Below are 20,148 nucleotides of genomic sequence, written 5' to 3'. Positions count from 1 at the left end.
GGCAACGAAGGCCATTTGGAGGAGTCGCTACGGCAAAGGAAGAGCGGCAGTTGCAACCACCATGGTTGGGAGAATGGCAGGGAAGGAAGATGGAGTGCTTGGGTCACAGGAAGATATTGGAGAGTCTAAGAATTTTTTAGCAAATTAAAAAAAATAATGACTCATATGCCATTCATTAGTTTGTAAAAGCACTTGTAATAAACGGTAAAAGATGTACCAGTTGTAAATAATTTTGTAATTTTTTATTAAAAATGTCACATCATTAAAATAAATGACAACTCAGTATTCCATTAACCACGTAAGCAATACTTTTAACTGAAGTTAACCAAAGAACTAGTATCACTCATTTTTAAAACTTGAGGGACTAATAGCGCTTGCTTGAAATTTGAGAGACTAATTGCGCTCACAGGGTAAATTTTAAGAACCAATAGTATAGTTTTGTCTATATTGTTTGTATCTCTCCCAAAATCCAAGTACAAATGTTTATCAAAAACACCTCACTGGTTAATGGTTATAGAAGAAGGTGAGGTCATTTTTATTTTTATTTTAAAATCTATAATTCCATAATTATTTTGGTTAATCTATCTTAAATAAGTCGGATTTTAGTTGGGTTTGCCTCGAAAATTTTTCGAAAAGATATTTCCTTCCTAATTAACTTGTCTTTAAAAATGATAATAATAGTTCCATTACTTTTTTTATAGTTTTTTTTCTCTCTCCATAATTATTTATTTATTTTTTATTTATTAATAACAGTTAAAAACTCTCAAAATTTTCTTTGGTTGCATATAATTTTTAGAGCATGTTTGGTAGACTGTAATAGACGCTGTAATGTAATAGTTATTCCTATGATGTAGTTATTCTTTAGTTTGGTTATGTTTTTATTATAAGGAATAATCATTCCTTATGAATAGTTATTCTTCAAAATGAGAAATAATTATTCCTCTTTAAAAGGTTGTATTAGCTATTCCTTAGTAAATACAATAATTTCAAAACTTAATATATTTCTAAATAAACAAACTTTCCATATACATCTAACAATTATAGAAATAAAAAATATAAAAAATATCACATGTCTCTCTTAAATTTAAAAATAACAATTTTTAAGGAGATATAATTGTCTAAGTAAAAAATTTCCTAAAATAAATGTTAAGTTTCATTTTAATGTTATAACTCACAACCAAATTAATGAATAAGTTTAGTTATTACATTACAACACATTTTATTCCTAACAATAAAAATTACAATTCTTGTCGTAATCCACGTTCAATGTACCAAACGTACCTTTAATAAAAGAAATCATTCAAAGAGAAACCCTATCTTAACTATGCCCTATGATTGCCTCATTTTATTGCTATTGAAATCAAAGAAACATTAAAAAACTATGCATAAATAATATCATCAATTACCTGTTGTGCCACAACAGTCTTTATTTATTCAATGGAGTATGATAAAGATAGACAATTTTTTTAGAACAACTCACACTACAAAAAAATTTTCCTGTCCCAACGTTTTTTTCCCGGCGCTTTTAAAATCACCGTAATAAATAAGCCTATACCAGCGCTTTTTGAAACCGCTGGTATAGGAAACCCTATTATGACGACTCAAAACTGACGTTTTACAAATCACTGCAATAGGAGGCCTGTAGCAGCGGTTATCAAAAACATTGGTATAGGAAGCCCTATTACGCTGGAATAGGGTTACTGATTTCCCTTATGGGAAAGACCTATCCCATAGGGTTCACCTATTCCAGTGCTTTGAAAAGCGCTGGGATAGTATTACTCCATTCCTTTATGGAGAGACCTGTCCCAGCGCTTTTTGAAGCACTAGGATAGTTCACCTATAGAGATTATATATATATACAATATAGAATTTCTATTCTAGCCTAATCAAGGTGAAAAACCCCTTGATTACTTGAATAACACTAGGGGTGGGAAAATCAACCCAAATTCATTTGCCCACCCAAACCTACCTAATTGTTAATTGGGTTAAATGGGTATTAACCCAATTAAAACCAATTAACATTAATGTTTATTAGGTTTTAAATGGATACTCAATTATTAATTGATCAAGTGTTTTATCTCCAATAATGGTTGGAGTTGAGTATTGATTTCTATATGCCAATTACAATTATACCTATTAAAAAATAAATAAATAAATAAATAAATAAATAAAAAAAACATGATGTATAAGAAGAACTTACTTGATGAACCCAATTCTTGAAATGGATAGATAATCCGTATTAATCATTATGTTGTATGTTCAATCAGTGATTGCTCATAAAAGCATCTATGCCTCAAACTTCATTCTATATTTTACCTTAACTTGTATTTCATTATGCATGAATCTAGTTGTTATTATTGTTATTGATATGATTATTGTTATTGTTATTGTTGTAAATATTGTCAATTTTATATATTAAAAAAAAGTTTTGGTGAGTTTGTTCAAATTCTACCCTCATAGTTCGGAAAAAAATTTAGCATCTTTCTAAGAATAATTTGAAGAAAATTATATATAATTTAGGTTAAGAACATAGTAACTTAACTTGGTCTCGTAAAATTTCTTCATATGCATCCTAAATGGCCCATTGGAGATTGCCATTGTCATCTTGAGGGCAAGTTTTTGGCATGGCATGGAGCGCATTGAAATGATTCTAGCCACCAAGAAACACCATTACTGAGCCTGAGAACCCAACAAAATCCCTAGCAACAACGAAGCAAACCTTGCTTTGAGGTTTATGATATTGCTAGAAGGAATGAATGGGTAGCCTCAATTCTCCTTTAGACTATGGCTAATAGTGGGGTCAAGGAGAAAAAGAAAAAGGAAAAATGCAAAATAGAAGAGAAAAAAAATTAAAGAAATTAAAAAAAAAAAACTAATTTTATTAATCTTTTTTTAAAATTTTTCTTTTACTTTTTAATAAAAAGTAGCTTTGATGTGGATTTTTTTTTCCTGAATGGTGTCGATTAAAGAGTACTTAAAAGTTAAAATAATGTTGTTTCAAATAAATAAATAAAAACTATACATCGTTTTAAATAACAAATACACAACAAAAAAATTCTAACATAAACACATGTCCAACCAAATTTTTTAGCATAAATAATCAAATCCACCATTATATGTATTCTAATTGCATTTTTCATGCATGCTCAATCCAATGATTTGTATATAGATAGGATGAATGAAGAAAAAAAGTCATAACTGAAAGTCATAACTGAAAGTCATCACACACTAACAAAAAGTCATCCAAATTTTAACATAGGTATGCACAAATTATAATTTTTTTGCAGTACAAATTAGTAAATCCATCATTGTATCACTACTCCAATCGCGCGCCAATGGCACCTTTACACTTAAGTCCAAAAATATGAATCCAACAATTTTGAGTGAGAGAATTTTCAGGTAGTGATTTCAAGTAAAAATCATATTTGCATAAAATGAAAGCAATCTAACTCACCAGCCTGATAAAAAGAAAAAAAAAAAAAAAAAAAATCAAAACGTGGGACTAAAATCAGTGTTTTGCGCAAAGAGAACATCAAAATAACGGAAATTCTTGTTGGGCTGCAAAAGAATTGGAGACCAATTATCATCCGATGGAAAAGAAATAGAATATCAACCTCAAAGACCTACAAATTAATAGGCAAATTACTTTTGAATTTTAATGCATGCAACGATTGAAAAATATGAAGTTCTCAAGTACAACATGAGAAATGAAATTGTCAAGTACTGATAATATTTTATGTCAATCTAGACAATGGAGAAACTATGTAATGATGGTAAACAACATGAGAAATGAAATTCTCAAGTATTGAATATATTCTCAAGAGCAAATTTAAATAGAAATCAAGAAAAGATTGATACGAACATTGTAATGGAAGGGAAAAATAGGCTAATATAATAATAATAATACACTGAAAAGCAAAAAGAGGAATACAAGCAACCCAATTTTAAGATTTTAGCATTTGGCTCATTTTCCTAAATATCCATGCAAATATTCTAAAAAGATTAAACTTACTAGAAACAAAAGATACTTACCAGATAGGATTGTTCTCTTAACTCTTCAAATTAGCAAGTAACAGGTTGTCAACGTCATCCCCTATTGAAATCATGATAGGTAAATAAGCATCCATAAATAGAAGAATTTTTACAAAAACAAAACTTATCTGCAAAAAGAATCGCAAGCTCGAATGACATTAATTGCAACTAATAAACTAATTCAGCAAATTTAGACCCTACAAATTGCACTCCGAAGCCTCACATTTGAGAACCAAAAAAGAAAAAGAAAAAGAATGACATAAATAAAATCAATGCCCACTACACATTAAACATTACACAAACACAATCTCTTGATTAATGCTAAGATAGATGATAACTATTTTATATAATTTTGAGAAACATTTAGCCCAATATATCACATAAAAATCTGAACTACAACCAAAGAAAAAAAGAGAATTAAAATTATGGTAACAAAAATCTTTTACAATACAACAGAACCAAGAGCAAGGATAAAAATAACACAACAGCTTTGTGGGGCCCAACAATTCGTGGACTAGGCCCATTTGCCCTTAGAGAGTCCGAAGGCCCAATCCGAGGAGAGCTGTGGCCCAAGCTCTACAACGCAGAGCACAAAAGAATTTTGGGAGGCAGCCGAGGACAGTGTAGTCCTCGGCAGATCCATAGTCCCACCAGAACAAAGGGGTGAAACTGGTATAGGGACGAATTCGTAAGGAGATCCAAGATACCTTGGGGAGGTTATCCTTACTACCCCTCCAGATAAGACCCAACGCCTGACAGAGCCGCACTCTGCAGCTTTATCCAACCATCCCCAACAATTCCGGGATTGGACTGATGGGACAAATGTCAGTGTTTGTAAAGACTGACCCTACACGTGGACGAAGGATAACGAATGCAGACGAGTATAAAAGAAGAAAGTAAGTAAATCGAAAGAGGAGCCCATTCCACCTCCAAAAAAGAAATGTCACGTGGGGGGAGAACATCTCAACAACACCGGACTTCACAGAAGAAAGTCCGTCGTTGGATAACCGGGGTAAGGCCTCAATGGTCCTCGGATCTACTCCGAGGAGTCCCATCCCATAGGGTGCGACGTCTAAGGGCTTAAATGTTCAAGCCCAATCCCTTTTTTCTACCTGAATTCCTCTAAAGCCAGGATCGGACATCGCCCCGTGACCATCGGCTAGCTTTTCAAGCCCACTCTCTACAAATCATATTGTGAGGGATCTTTTGTACGCGAGCCCAACATCCTTATTGGGCCGCCAGAGAATTGTGTCCTTACAATTGGCGCCGTATGTGGGAAAGCTTGCGCGTTAGCGCAGGTGGCGGTGGAATCAACTCATTGGCAAGCAGAAATTTCTGGGATCTCCTCCGTCTCCGGCGACATATAGTTGTCGCTCCGACGAAAACTTCTGCTAGGGGCTACGCCTCGCAGTACTAAGGGCGCGGGCATCTCTAGGGGCCTCCAGCCTCGAGCCAACTCTCCCCGCCCTGGTGTAGGGGCTCATGGTTGAAAAAATAAATCAAGTAAAAAAAAATCTTATAAGTTTTGGACAGAACCAAGGCCTTGCATGGTCCTCGGACTCAAGCCTATGGGGAAACCAAGTACATTAAAAGATCATAAGTTTTGGACAGAACCAAGGCCTTGCATGGTCCTCGGACTCAAGCCTATGGGGAAACCAAGTACATAAAAGATCATAAGTTTTGGACAGAACCAAGGCCTTGCATGGTCCTCGGACTCAAGCCTATGGGGAAACCAAGTACATAAAAGATCATAAGTTTTGGACAGAACCAAGGCCTTGCATGGTCCTCGGACTCAAGCCTATGGGGAAACCAAGTACATAAAAGAAAAGATAAAGTTTTGGACAGAACCAAGGCCTTGCATGGTCCTCGGACTCAAGCCTATGGGGAAACCAAGTACATAAAAAACTCATAAGTTTTGGACAGAACCAAGGCCTTGCATGGTCCTCGGACTCAAGCCTATGGGGAAACCAAGTACATAAAAGATCATAAGTTTTGGACAGAACCAAGGCCTTGCATGGTCCACGGACTCAAGCCTATGGGAAACCAAGTACATAAAAGATCATAAGTTTTGGACAGAACCAAGGCCTTGCATGGTCCTCGGACTCAAGCCTATGGGGAAACCAAGTACATAAAAAGATCATAAGTTTTGGACAGAACCAAGGCCTTGTATGGTCCTCGACTAAGCCTATGGGAACCAAGTACAAAAAATTATTATTATTACAGCCTATAGGGAAACAAGTACAAAAAAAATTATTATTATTCAAGTTTTGGACGAACCAGGCCATGTATGGTCCTCGGACTCCAGCCTATGGGGAAACCAAGTACAAAAAAGAAAGCTCATAAGTTTTGGACAGAACCAAGGCCTTGCATGGTCCTCGGACTCAAGCCTATGGGGAACCCAAGTACAAAAGAGAAAGCTCACAAGTTTTGGACAGAACCAAGGCCTTGCATGGTCCTCGGACTCCAGCCTATGGGGAAACCAAGTACAAAAAAGAAAGCTCATAAGTTTTGGACAGAACCAAGGCCTTGCATGGTCCTCGGACTCAAGCCTATGGGGAAACCAAGTACATAAAAAGATCTAAGTTTTGGACAGAACCAAGGCCTTGCATGGTCCTCGGACTCAAGCCTATGGGGAAACCAAGTACATAAAAGGATCATAAGTTTTGGACAGAACCAAGGCCTTGTATGGTCCTCGGACTCAAGCCTATGGGGTACATACATAAGTTTTGGACAGAACCAAGTACATCAAGCCTATGGGGAAACCAAGTACATAAAAGATCATAAGTTTTGGACAGAACCAAGGCCTTGCATGGTCCTCGGACTCAAGCCTATGGGGAAACCAAGTACATAAGAAAGATCATAAGTTTTGGACAGAACCAAGGCCTTGCATGGTCCTCGGACTCAAGCCTATGGGGAAACCAAGTACATAAAAGGATCATAAGTTTTGGACAGAACCAAGGCCTTGCATGGTCCTCGGACTCAAGCCTATGGGGAAACCAAGTACATAAAAAGATCATAAGTTTTGGACAGAACCAAGGCCTTGCATGGTCCTCGGACTCAAGCCTATGGGGAAACCAAGTACATAAAAAGATCATAAGTTTTGGACAGAACCAAGGCCTTGCATGGTCCTCGGACTCAAGCCTATGGGGAAACCAAGTACATAAAAAGATCATAAGTTTTGGACAGAACCAAGGCCTTGCATGGTCCACGGACTCAAGCCTATGGGGAAACCAAGTACATAAAAAGATCATAAGTTTTGGACAGAACCAAGGCCTTGCATGGTCCTCGGACTCAAGCCTATGGGGAAACCAAGTACATAAAAGATCATAAGTTTTGGACAGAACCAAGGCCTTGCATGGTCCACGGACTCAAGCCTATGGGGAAACCAAGTACTATGGCACGTAAACCTCAAGATCCATCCGAAGAGAACTTCTCGTTAACGGTTGGGTCAATCCCTTAATTGCACGGGTTCCCCGGTCTACCCTCGGATCCCCCGTACCAAAGGGAATGATGCGCTACGGTACAGCATATTACCCGAAAGCACAAAGTCCTTCGCTACTCGACTATCATCTCAGACGAATTGTTTAGAGTTTATCATTCTCGGGAATTAGTCTAGCGTGCATCGCGCGGCACTCAACAGCTATCTCGGTTAGTTCCATGAATTTAATCTATTGAAGATTACCATTGTTATACTTGATAATATTTGCGAGTTTAAACTAATAAGGGTTTGTGCTAAAGTGTTCTTCTGCCCAGAATACTGTTAAGGGCAGGCTTAGACTTAATATTCAGACCCAAAGTGGTCGTTGCAAAAAAAAAGTATGTATAAAGAAACAAACGCATCTTTTATTAAGATAAAAGAACAGTACAGTGTACAATAAAAGCTGAAACAAGCTTACGTTAGAGTTAACTGCGTAAGCAAAAGAAAAGTACAAAAGAGTGAGGATGATGCCGAGGAGATATCTCAGAGGAGAGGTTGGCTACTGTTCCAAGATGTCGTCTAAGGAAACTATTCCTCGACGCTTATACATGCCCATAACTCAGGCAGCCAAAGAACCTGACCTCAGGCTAACACCATCTACAGAAAAGATGCAGGGAGCCAGAAGTTGGGAAGCCCCCGCAGAAATTTGCTTGCTACAAGGCAGACGGCGCTGATGGCGGAAATTCCTTCTTCGGACATACCAAAAATCTGGCATGACCAGAACCTGCTTCGGATTTTGACTAAAAGAGGGAGAAACATCCTTTCCCCTCTCTCGAACTGAAATATTCTCTTGAGTCTACGCCTCCTTGACCCGTACCTCACTATCTGGAGTCTCAGGAGGACACGGCGCTTTCGTGGCGGAGAGAGCTTCTTTGCCCCAATCCTCGCCTCAAACATGATGTACTAAGAGAGGAGACTGAAGAATTCGTGCGAAGGTAAAGCAACTTTCTCTCCTATTTATTTAAAAGATGAGGTGATGGCATTGAATTCACGCAGCGTCCCAAGGAACGCTACAGACAAAATGTCTCCGGCTCGATTTCCAATGCCGTCTGCAACCCTGAGATTAAAGGAGCCTCGTAAAGGCGCACCTCGAATACTGGGACGCCAAAAAATACCGCGTGACCAAAGACTACGGAAATGCCTCTAAATCTGTGGGCCCAATAAATTCGCGGCCCAAGCCCGTTCTGTAGGGAAGCCCACGGACTATGGCCCACACCAAGGAATAACCATTGCCGAGGACAACTACCTGCTCGGCAGACTATGAGACACCTGAGGAAAGAGCATAAAGTTTTGGACAGAACCAAGGCCATGTATGGTCCTCGGACTCAAGCCTATGGGGAAATCAAGTACAAAAAATTATTATTATTACAAGTTTTGGACAGAACCAAGGCCTTGTATGGTCCTCGGACTCAAGCCTATGGGGAAATCAAGTACAAAAAATTATTATTATTACAAGTTTTGGACAGAACCAAGGCCTTGTATGGTCTTCGGACTCAAGCCTATGGGGAAACCAAGTACAAAAATTATTACAAGTTTTGGACAGAACCAAGGCCTTGTATGGTCACTCAAATTAGGTTTTGGACAGAACCAAGGCCTTGTATGGTCCTCGGACTCAAGCCTATGGGGAAACCAAGTACAAAATTATTATTATTACAAGTTTGGACAGAACCAAGGCTTGTATGGTCCTCGGATTAAGTACAAGTTTTGGACAGAACCAAGGCCTTGTACTCAAGCCTATGGGGAAACCAAGTACAAAAATTATTATTATTACAAGTTTTGGACAGAACCAAGGCCTTGTATGGTCCTCGGACTCAAGCCTATGGGGAAACCAAGTACAAAAATTATTATTATTACAAGTTTTGGACAGAACTAAGGCCTTGTATGGTCCTCAGACTCAAGCCTATGGGGAAACCAAGTACAAAAAGTTATTATTATTACAAGTTTTGGACAGAACCAAGGCCTTGTATGGTTCTCGGACTCAAGCCTATGGGGAAACCAAGTACAAAAATTATTATTATTACAAGTTTTGGACAGAACCAAGGCCTTGTATGGTCCTCGGACTCAAGCCTATGGGGAAACCAAGTACAAAAAATTATTATTATTACAAGTTCTGGACATAACCAAGGCCTTGCATGGTCCTCGGACCCAAGCCAAGGTGGTAAGTACTACTTTTTATTGGTCTGCCTTATTGTGCCAAGCACTTCTATTAAGATTTTGGCAACCTCTTTTTATTATTAAGTATTTTGGTCTTAGTCGTCATTGATTTAGATGCGGTATTATTGAGCCGAGCAGCACTTGCAAATTTATAAAAACAAAGAGACAGAACATGCAAAGTGAAATAGAAACAACTTTTATTAATATGAAAAATTATTACAATGTACAAAAAGAGGCTTCAACAAGCCTATACAAAAGAGGGGTTGCCGAAGCAGTACTAACATCCACAGTACAGATAAGCAAACGATCAAGCGCCTTTTGAACTTGTCTTCAAAGTCTCTCCAATCTCTGCCTCAGTGTTGCTCATACTAAAAGAAGAACTCACTTCAAAGAAAAAAAAAGAACGAAGAAGAAGGAAATAGTAAGGAAGAAATCAATGAAGAAGATGGAGGACATGAGTAAGAGAAGGAGGAGAAGAAGAGTGGGAGAAATGAAAAGACAAAGAGAGGAGCAAAAGAGGGAGAAGGACAGCACCAAGGCGGAACTGGTGCTGGGAAGACTATAAGAGGAAGACGGAGGAAGGCACCAGTGAGCAAGGAAAGGGAGAAGCAGAAGCATTTCGCCCCTGCCTCAACCCTGACTCCTAACACACCGGTGCCATGTTAGGTACGCTCGGGAGGAGCCGAGTGGAGCTGATATTGGGTGTTCTCGACTCAGTCACGCCAAGAGTTCGACATGACGAGCCCCTGCTTCGGATTTTGGCTGAAAGAGAGGCGGGACAGATCTTAAGTCTGTGCCACCCTTGCCCCGATCGAGCCATTTCAAGCTTTATCGGAACATGGTGTTTTGAGGAGGGGCATGGTTCCTTCATCGTTCGTTATGGTAGGCGTGTACTGATATGACGTATAACAAACGGGCTAAGCAGGCGCTAAAGGAGGCTACGGGTTTCAGATCTCAGAGGGAAGGAGAGGAGTCTGCACGAAAGTGATGGCCTCCTGCTTGCCTTCTTATAGGAAGGGCAGAACGGAGGGTATTAAATGCATTCAAGTTTCCCAAAGGAATCTGAAGAAAAAAGAGGCGTCCGTTCCATTTTCCACCTTATCAGATGAGTCGCCGGACATAAATGAGCCTCGTAAAGGGGATTCATTAAGGGCGCGTCTGGGACAGCCAAGCGGCAGGAGTAGATCACGAGCAGATTAAACGGAATCCCTAGAAAACCGGCTAACCTCTTGGACAGGTGGAAAACCGCTCACATAAATGCGGGGTTGAACTAAACAAACCATATTAAGGGCCCGGGTTTGCCAAAACCCTCCCTTCCAACCCGGAAGTCGGATAGAAGGGTTTTGAGGGGCTATTGTGGGGCCCAATGATTTAAGGACCAAGCCCAATTGCTCCTGGAAAATCCGAAAGCCCAGTCCGAGGAGAGCTGTGGCCCAAGCTCTACCGTACAGAGCACAAAACAATTTTGGAAGGCAGCCGAGGACATTTTGGTCCTCGGCAGATCCTGAATCCCACCGAAATAAAGGGGTAAAACTGGTATAGGGACGAATTTGTAAGGAGATCCAAAATATCTTTGGGAAATTATCCTTATTACCCTTCCAGATAAGACCCAACACATGACAGAGCCGTACTCTGCAGCCTTATCAACCATACCCAACAATTCTGGGATTAGACTGATGGGACAAATATCAGTCTTGTAAAGATTGACCCTACACGTAGACGAAGGACAATTAACACAGACGAGTATAAAAGAAGAAAGCAAGTAAATCTAAAGGGGATCCCATCCCCACCTCCGAAAAAGGAGGATCACATGGGGGAGAACATCTCAACAACATCGGATTTCACTGAAGAAAGTCCGTCGTTGGATAACCGGGGTTAGGCCCCAATGGTCCTCGAATCAACTCCGAGGAGTCCCATCCCATAGGGTGCGACGTCTTAGGGCTTAAATGTTCAGGCCCAACTCCTTTTTTCTACCTGAATTCCTCTAAAACCAGGATCGGACATCGTCCCGTGACCAGCGGCTAGCTTTTCAAACCCACTCTCTACAAATCATATTGTGAGGGATCTTTCATGCGCGAGTCCAACATCCTTATTGGGCCACCAGAGAATTGTGTCCTTACAGTTTATTTCTTAGATCATTGTCAAAATAATTATGTGTTTATCATAAGTTGATGAATATCTAATTAATTTGGATAAAGATGGCTCCTGGCTTAGTTGGTTGTTTCTTTGATTTTGCTTCATCAATAAAGTTTTTATTTTTGTTTTTGTTTTTTTTCAGCCGAAAAAAAAAAAAAAAAAATTGGTCTTAATGTGGCTCCGCTAGTGTGTGAAAGTAGACCTTGTAAGAAATTCCCAGGCTTTTCCATGTTGTTAGCTACCAAATTTTGAAGTTCTTCTTGAATCCAAACGGGACGTATACATACGCATGTAAACATGGACGGAGCTGTTATTGGACTAGGGGGGGCAATGGTCCCCCCTAATTTTTTTTTTAAAAAAATATTATTATATTAATAGGTACTAATTTTAGCAATTTTATTCAATAAAATTACACTTTGCCCTCTTTAATAATGTCATCAATTCTTTTGAGAGTAATGTTATAGCCACAAACATTTTTACAACATTTATACAAACTATTAAGGTAGCAAATTCTTATTGGTTCGTATACTTGCATAACTTTTTACTTATTAATAACCACTTACCACATTAGCAATTTGAAATTTTTTTTGTAGTTTTAGCATTTTTCACTTTTTGAAGGACATAAAAAATTAATAGATTAAATCTAAAATAAAGTCTACAAGCCCACAAAAATTAGCCCAATGACAAAAATTACCAATAATAAAACTAAAAAAATTAAGTCCAATCAATCTATTTTACCCGGAACAAACAATTTGGCCATTTAAAAGATTTTAAACAAAAATCCTTAATAATAAAGCAGCAGACTCAAAGGCCGGAGCTGCCGCACACAGCTAGCAGAGAATCGCCCCCCCTAACTCTAAGTCCTGGCTCTGTCCTTACATGTAACAGTGGCGATAAAGCTACAAATGATGATTATGATTGCCCTCGATCTCATGGGCAAAAACTTCCTTATCTTCTCGGTAACTTGAAACAGATACTAAAGAGAAGGTCAATATGAATATCATAAGCCCATAATCATACCTCGCCTTCATTGCGGGAAAGAATCTCACAAATGTTACTGTTGTAGTTGAGCTGCATGCATTAATCACACACACATCTCAACCATGAAACAATAAGTTTTAAAATTTTGAAACTAAAACATTAAATTATCAAATTTTTTTTTTATTATATATAAAGTAGAAATTCTACTTTAGCCTAATTTAAGTGTATATATATGTGTGAAACTATCTCTTAAAGACTTGAACTTCAGTCCTTACCTCCCACACCTCACAAGCACTTACTTGAGAAGTGACTATGGTACCAAGAGTGTACGGTGGTAAATTATCAAAATTTGTATGTAACATGTTTTGTACCAATAATAAAGAGGAAGAATCCAAGTACCATATATGGTCTCTCTTTGCTCACCAAAGAGAGTTGCTATGTGATGAACTCCTACACCAAGAGCACCAGCTGACAACGTTGCTAGCATCCTGTTTAAGCCTCTTCCCAGAGTTTATCCTATCGGGGAAAAAATAAAAAAGAAAAAAGAAAAACGTTGCAAATGGAATTTTTAGTTTCAATTCTGAAGCTGTTATACCATAAATTGGTTTATATATATATATATATATATATATATATATATAAGTTGCAATAAGCTTACCAACAGAAAACTCAAAGACAATAATAACTGTAAAGATAGCCCACACTGCATTTTTTTCGCCGAAACGATCATACAGTGGTTGAAAGTAGTAGAATAAGGAAACCAATGTGAGAGCCAGTCCTACTTTTAGCGAATGGATAATTCTCCCTTGGATCATCTTGTTCCAGTTTCTTAATCTTCTTTGCCACCTCGACTATCTTATTAGCCCAAAACTTGAGACATCCACATGCAAGAGTGAAAAGTCCAGCATTTAATTTTCAAGACTTGGAGAAGCAGTATTCATTGCTATAGGTTGAAAGGCAAGGTTACAAATGGTTGAGAGACAGGTAATATGTGGATAGATCCCAACAAGAGAGAAGGGTTTGGGATTCTATGATGTTTAGGGAAAATATCTATTTATACGTGTACATAAATGTTAAATGGAACTTAAATAGTATATTAGTGTGTACAATTTTTATGAACAACGTGAAAGAGATGCCCCAAAAGAAAAGAAGTGGATGTAATTATGGGAAGGGGGTATTCAACTTGAAGGGTCATATTAATTAGATAAAGTTGTGTTTTTAAATTTTGATTATTTTGAATCGTTGATTTGTTGTGATAATTTATATATAATAGCCAGGGTCAAATGTGTTTTGTGTTGGCAAAGTCATTCCAAAACCTTGTAGAATAATGGTTGAAGATCTACTTTAAAACCAGGGATGGAACTACCTTGGGGCTGAGGGGGGCCATGGACCCCGTAGCCTTTGAAAAAAAATTTCCTAGTATATATATTATTATAAAAAATGTACTTTTGATTCTAAAATTAATATACTTGGCTCCCCCTCTCCCAAACAATTTACAAGCTGACCCATGAAACAAAAAATGAAAAAAATTATCAAATCATCCATTGTCTTGTTGTCCTAAGAATATCAAGAAAAACTTTTAGCTAAACATTTGGACAATTTACAAATCCGGATAACAAGGAAAATCTACAAAACAATTCACATATTCAGATAATAAAAAATAAACCTTTGGACACAGTCTAAGTATAAAAAAAAAAAAAAAAAATTATAAAAAATTATAAATCCTAGCAAAACAAATCATAAAAACCTAATAATCTTTACCCAATTTCTACCTCTTATTTGAGAGCTTTTTGTCCCTCTCAAATAACTCCACCCCATAATCATAGAGACAACTCTTATGCTGCTAATCACTCCATCCACACACCAATTAGTGTCACTAGCAACTTGGATTAGTTGGTGTCTTTAACTCAATCCATGAAAAAAAATTTATTTTTTTAAAGAGCTGCTACTCTTTTAACACAACCTGTGGAAATTTTTTTATTCTTTTTGAATGATAGAATTTTATTAATTTTTAATGTTTTTTTTAACTTTGGGACACACTTGGCATGTATGCATAAATGTAATACACATGTAAAACAACAACAATCTATTGTTTTATGCTTTACCTAAACTGCCACTAGAGCATGTGTGTGATTAGTCTATTGGTAATAAACTTTGTGCCTTAGCTAAATTAATATAGTGATGGGAATAACTATATTATTTATATAGTTGAATACTCAAAGTTACCGTTTATTATCACATGATTGTTTAACAGATCTCTTTTTCTTTTCTTTTTTACTACTTTTTCAAAATGACAAATTTTTAAAGGAAAAGATCTCACATCTTTATACTACCTCAACCTTAACCAAGTATAAAAAAAAATTCTTAACCAAGACACCAATAATTTTCTCAGCCTTTTTTTCGCTTAGTGCATGATGTTGATTAACCATTATTTTAGTTGTTTTATTATTGTAATACTAAACATGGACTTGAACTTTTAACTTTAACTACAGTTTTTGTATTTTTTTTTTAAGAATATTTTATATATAGCACTGTGAAGTTCCTAGGTATAGAATTATGTGAAAAGAATAAATAGATTTCTAAAAAGAAATTTATAATGCAAATAGAATAAAGCATTGGTCTAATCTCAGTCAGATCTTAAAAATATCAAGATGTGTCAATTGACTTACAAAACTCTTGATTATAAATATATATTATTGATTTAAAAAAAAATTAATGCTAATAATGCATCATTGTCAACCTCTAGTATTAATATTCCAACTTTTTAAAATTTTTAAACAAAGAACTTTGGCCCTCCTAAGTTTGAATTATGGTTCCGTTCCTTTAAAACCACGAGAAATTGCTTAGAAGCTAAATATTCTATTTCCTTGACTGTTGCCTTGACTACAGGTTGAACGATTGAGATTCATTAATTCTTAACTCTTGGCTCGACTCTAGTCAATCAGTTGAAACCCGAGTAAATCGATTTCTCAATTTGTAGACCATGATGATTTAGAGGACTAGGGATCTATGCTTAAGGGTTACAAGGTGTATTTAAAGTCATATTAGGTCATCATAAACATAAAAAGAACACTCTATGAAGAGAACTTACTGCAATGTCTGTGCACTAAGGGTTTGAACCAAGCGAAGTCTTCGGCTTCAAATTGAGGATTAATAAGTGTCTCAAGTGAAGCCATGATGGATGGTACTTATAGAAATATTTATTAAGACACTTCTTAATCCTCAAAATTTTTTATTAAGTTCCATATTAGATTATAAAATAAAAAAAAAATAAAAACCTAGAAAACCATGATGGATGGTATTTGTAGCAATATATATCATGATATATATAATATCTTCATATATGTTCTAGAACACACACACACACACACATATATATATATATATATATATATATATAATCAAGTGAAAATAGGAATTTGAAGGAAAAAAGAAAAGAAAAAAAATCCAATAGTAGTAGTATTCTGGAAGGGAGAGAAAATTGAATATTGATAAGTTGAAACATTTACTTCGACCTGCTTTGAATATCTTACTAGTTATACTATGTGTTTATGGCGTGTGCGTGAGTGTTCAATTCTTGATGACAAGTGAGATGTATGGTTTGCACCTTAAAAAAAAAAAAAAAAATGATGTATGAAATTAAAACAAGCTTAATTTATCATTAGATATCAGGGCATCATGCCTCATGGCCACAAAAAGAGGCATCTTAAAAGCAGGTATTAAAAAATAAAGCAAAAATGAAGTTGAATTTTTCAAAGCATGTCATTGTGAAACATAAAACTTCCAAGATAAACGTAACATCTTTGAATTGTCTTATACTCTTACTAGTTAAACAGTATGTGAAACAAATTTCTTGATAATATTACGTGGTAAGCTTTGTTAACGGAATATGAAATTGAGACAAAAAGATGGTTGAATTATATCATTAGATATTAGAGTATTAAGACTTTGAACTTAGACTTTTTAAAGAGCGGTCCGGTTAATTGGTGCTCTTAGAACATTTATTAATTGACTATTTTAGAAAAATTTTAATATCACTTTAATAAAAAATATAAAAAGTTGTCAAAATTTTTTTTTCTTATAAAAAATTTACAAAAAAATATTTTTTAAACCAATGCCTTAAGTTATCTATTAACTTTTCCCTTTAAAAATATCATTTGTCACATTTAAAAGTCCAAGATATTTGCAGGTTAGAGTAGTCAAATTGTGAATGTAGCCAATTTGAAACAGATAACCAAATGGCAATTGACCTCCTATCCTATGAAAATTTCAAATGAAGCAACTCTTCCTTTTTCCTCACGTAAAGCACAAATCAAGCCGCCTATAAATGAAAATTGCAACTAATGTGTTATGAATAAAAAAAAGTATCAAAGATTTAACATGATGGGTTTAAGGCTTCACTTATGTTTCTTGGCTTTGTTTTCAACTTTTTTAATCTCAATCCACGGCCTTGGGCCCCTTTGCCTGCCAGAGGAACATGTTGCTTTATTCATCTTTGGAGATTCATTATTCGATGCTGGAAATAACAACTATATCAACACCATTACTGATTACCAAGCAAATTATGAGCCATATGGGGAGAACTTTTTCAAGTACTCTACAGGGAGATTTTCTGATGGCCGTATAATTCCAGATTTTATTGGTAAAAAATGCTGCTATGTGTGTGTCTTCTTTACTATAGAATCTGAAATTTTGCTCTATATATTAACAATTTTTGATTTATTTCAGCTGAGTTTGCAAATTTGCCGTTCATTACACCATATCTACATCCTGGTTATCATCGATATACTGATGGGGCAAACTTCGCATCTGCAGGAGCTGGTGCTCTTGCTGAAACTCACCAAGGAATGGTATTTTTTTTAATCATTATTTTTAAGTAGGAGTCTTAATTTAAATACATTAATAGGATTGACATCTTGATCTTACTCTCTAACTCCTACTATTGGTATTGGCAATTGTGTGTCCTAAATCCTAATATGTCCCACCATATTCTCTTAAATAGAGTATTATGTGTTTCTTTAAAAAAAAAAAAAAAAATTTAGAGCATTATATTTTGGGTAAAAGAAAGATATAGTATATTAAGTTCTTCAATTAAATTCAATATAAATAGTTCTATTCAATTTAATTTTTCTTAGAGAATATATTATTGTTTGTTCTTTCTTGGTCAATACAACCTTGTGTTGGAATTTAATTAAGTAACCTAATGTATATTATTGTACTTAAATTTTACTCGTGTTTTTATGGCATAAGCTTTCTTGAAGGAAATGGTTTAATACCTTTTTGTTTATCCACAGGTGATAGATCTAAAATCTCAACTGAATAATTTCAAGAACTTGGAGAGTCTGTTGAGCAAAGAACTCGGTGATGCAGAAGCAAAAAAATTATTGTTCAGAGCTGTGTACATAATTAGCGTGGGAAGTAATGATTATGCAGTCCCTTTCACTAGGAATTCTAGCATTTTTCAATCCTACACTCCAGAAGAATACGTAGACATGGTGATCAGCAATTTAACATTTGTGATCGAAGTAAGAAAAATTAACAATTTATTTAATAATTGAAGCAAGTTCATTTTACTAATCGTGTTCCTTTACCTTATAGATTGTTTATACTCATAGTTACATATTGATTTGCTAGGAAATATATAAGAAAGGAGGAAGGAAATTTGGGTTTCCAAACTTGTCGCCATTGGGTTGTTTACCATTGGCAAGAGCACTAATTCCTGGAAACACAGGTGCATGCAAGCAGGAACTTACAGCCCTAGCAATATTGCACAATAAAGCACTCTCTGAAGTCCTCCAGAAGCTAGATAATGAGCTCAATGGATTCAAATATTCAATAACCGATACCTACACTATTCTTAGTGAAAGAATAAATAGCCCTTTGAAATATGGTATGTCATGACCATTTTCATGGTATAGAATACTTAATTATATATTGTTAAACTTTGTGTTTTAGTTATATTATGTCATTAACTGATAGCATTATAACCATGTTGTGAAGGTTTCAAGGAAGGGAATATTGCATGTTGTGGAATTGGTCCATACAAAGGAATTAATAGTTGTGGAGGGAAGAGATCAGTTAAAGAGTACGAATTATGTGAGAATGCTAGTGAATATGTGTTCTTTGACACTGGTCATCCTTCCGAAAAGGCCAACCAGCAATTCGCAGAGCAAATGTGGAGTGGAACTCTCAATGTCACAGGACCTTACAATCTTAAAGAATTGTTTGAAGACAAATGGGTGTAGATTTGATAAGCATTAAGTGAACCATAGATGTTACTATTAGAATTTAAATAAAAAAGTAAGTATGGATCTTATTTTCAAACTAAATTTAATAAATAGGTTCAAGAGTTCAAATCGTCATATTGTGTAGACAATTCAATTTATTTTTATTTTTGTAAGGATGATCTAGCTAGTTCATCGTGGTGACTATAGTGTAGCAGTATTATGTACATTTTTTTTTTTTTTTGGCTTGTAAATAAACATTTTATAATTCAATTATCTAAGGATTTCAATCTTTAAGGACATGCATGCAAGACGCATTTAAGTATTTTTGGCTATTTTGAGATATCTTTAATATTTGAAGATTATCTTTTGTCAAGAGTATTTCACTATTTTGGTTATCTTGAAATATCTTAAATATTAGGAGATTATATGTTATTAAAAGGGTATTAGAAGCACTCCCATTGTCCCACATAGTGTTGGTTATGAAAGCTATTAATAATACTATATATTAGTCACTAACTTGCATGACGTACAAGAAAGCTATTGGGTATAATTGTAACATTCTCAATTATTCAATAACTGTATGAAAGATACATTTAAAGAACAGATTAATCAAGATGAACTACAATAATAGCAAATATGTTAAACCATCTAACAACAGATGAAAAAAAAGGTCTCATATTAATACAATGAGAGAAACAAAACAAAAAACTAAATGTAAATTAAAATTATAAAACATTAATAGTGATAGTTGTAAACCACAAAACATATACATGGCTATTTAAAGTCACTACTATCAAAAGAGATAGAGCACTGTTATCAACACTAAATATAAAATAATATAAATAATAAAATAAACAATGCAAGCCTGTAAACCACAAAGTTAATACTTGATAGACGTGGCAGAGGCATATAAACTTGAATATGAAAACTTCATAGGCTTGGTTAGGCAAAGGCACACAAAACAAAAATAAGGTTGAGAAGACAAAAGAACAAAAGGAAAAAGAAACAAAGCAAAAAGAGAGGAGTCTAAGAGCAACCCCATCAGTAAGTGTAAAAGTTTCTTTATCTTTTATACTAAAAATCTATTTTTTCTATTTTATACAATCAATTTCAAAAGCATCTACATCAGATTATCTTTAA

At 35.6% G+C, this 20,148-nt stretch overlaps 1 protein-coding gene across 1 annotated transcript; it reads left to right on the top strand.

Moving 5' to 3' along the window:
• The first annotated feature begins 17,155 nt into the window (after positions 1–17,155).
• LOC115957783 (GDSL esterase/lipase 1-like) lies at positions 17,156–19,302 on the top strand. The gene is made up of 5 exons (XM_031076105.1): positions 17,156–17,423; positions 17,510–17,631; positions 18,076–18,306; positions 18,416–18,671; positions 18,782–19,302. The coding sequence occupies exons 1-5, from the start codon at positions 17,162–17,164 to the stop codon at positions 19,024–19,026; spliced, it is 1,116 nt and encodes a 371-aa protein (XP_030931965.1). The 5' UTR covers positions 17,156–17,161; the 3' UTR covers positions 19,027–19,302.
• The last annotated feature ends 846 nt before the right edge of the window (positions 19,303–20,148 follow it).

Source organism: Quercus lobata, chromosome 8 (genome assembly GCF_001633185.2).
Source record: "Quercus lobata isolate SW786 chromosome 8, ValleyOak3.0 Primary Assembly, whole genome shotgun sequence".
Lineage (NCBI taxonomy): Eukaryota > Viridiplantae > Streptophyta > Magnoliopsida > Fagales > Fagaceae > Quercus > Quercus lobata.
This window is presented reverse-complemented; position numbering and strand designations above follow the sequence as displayed.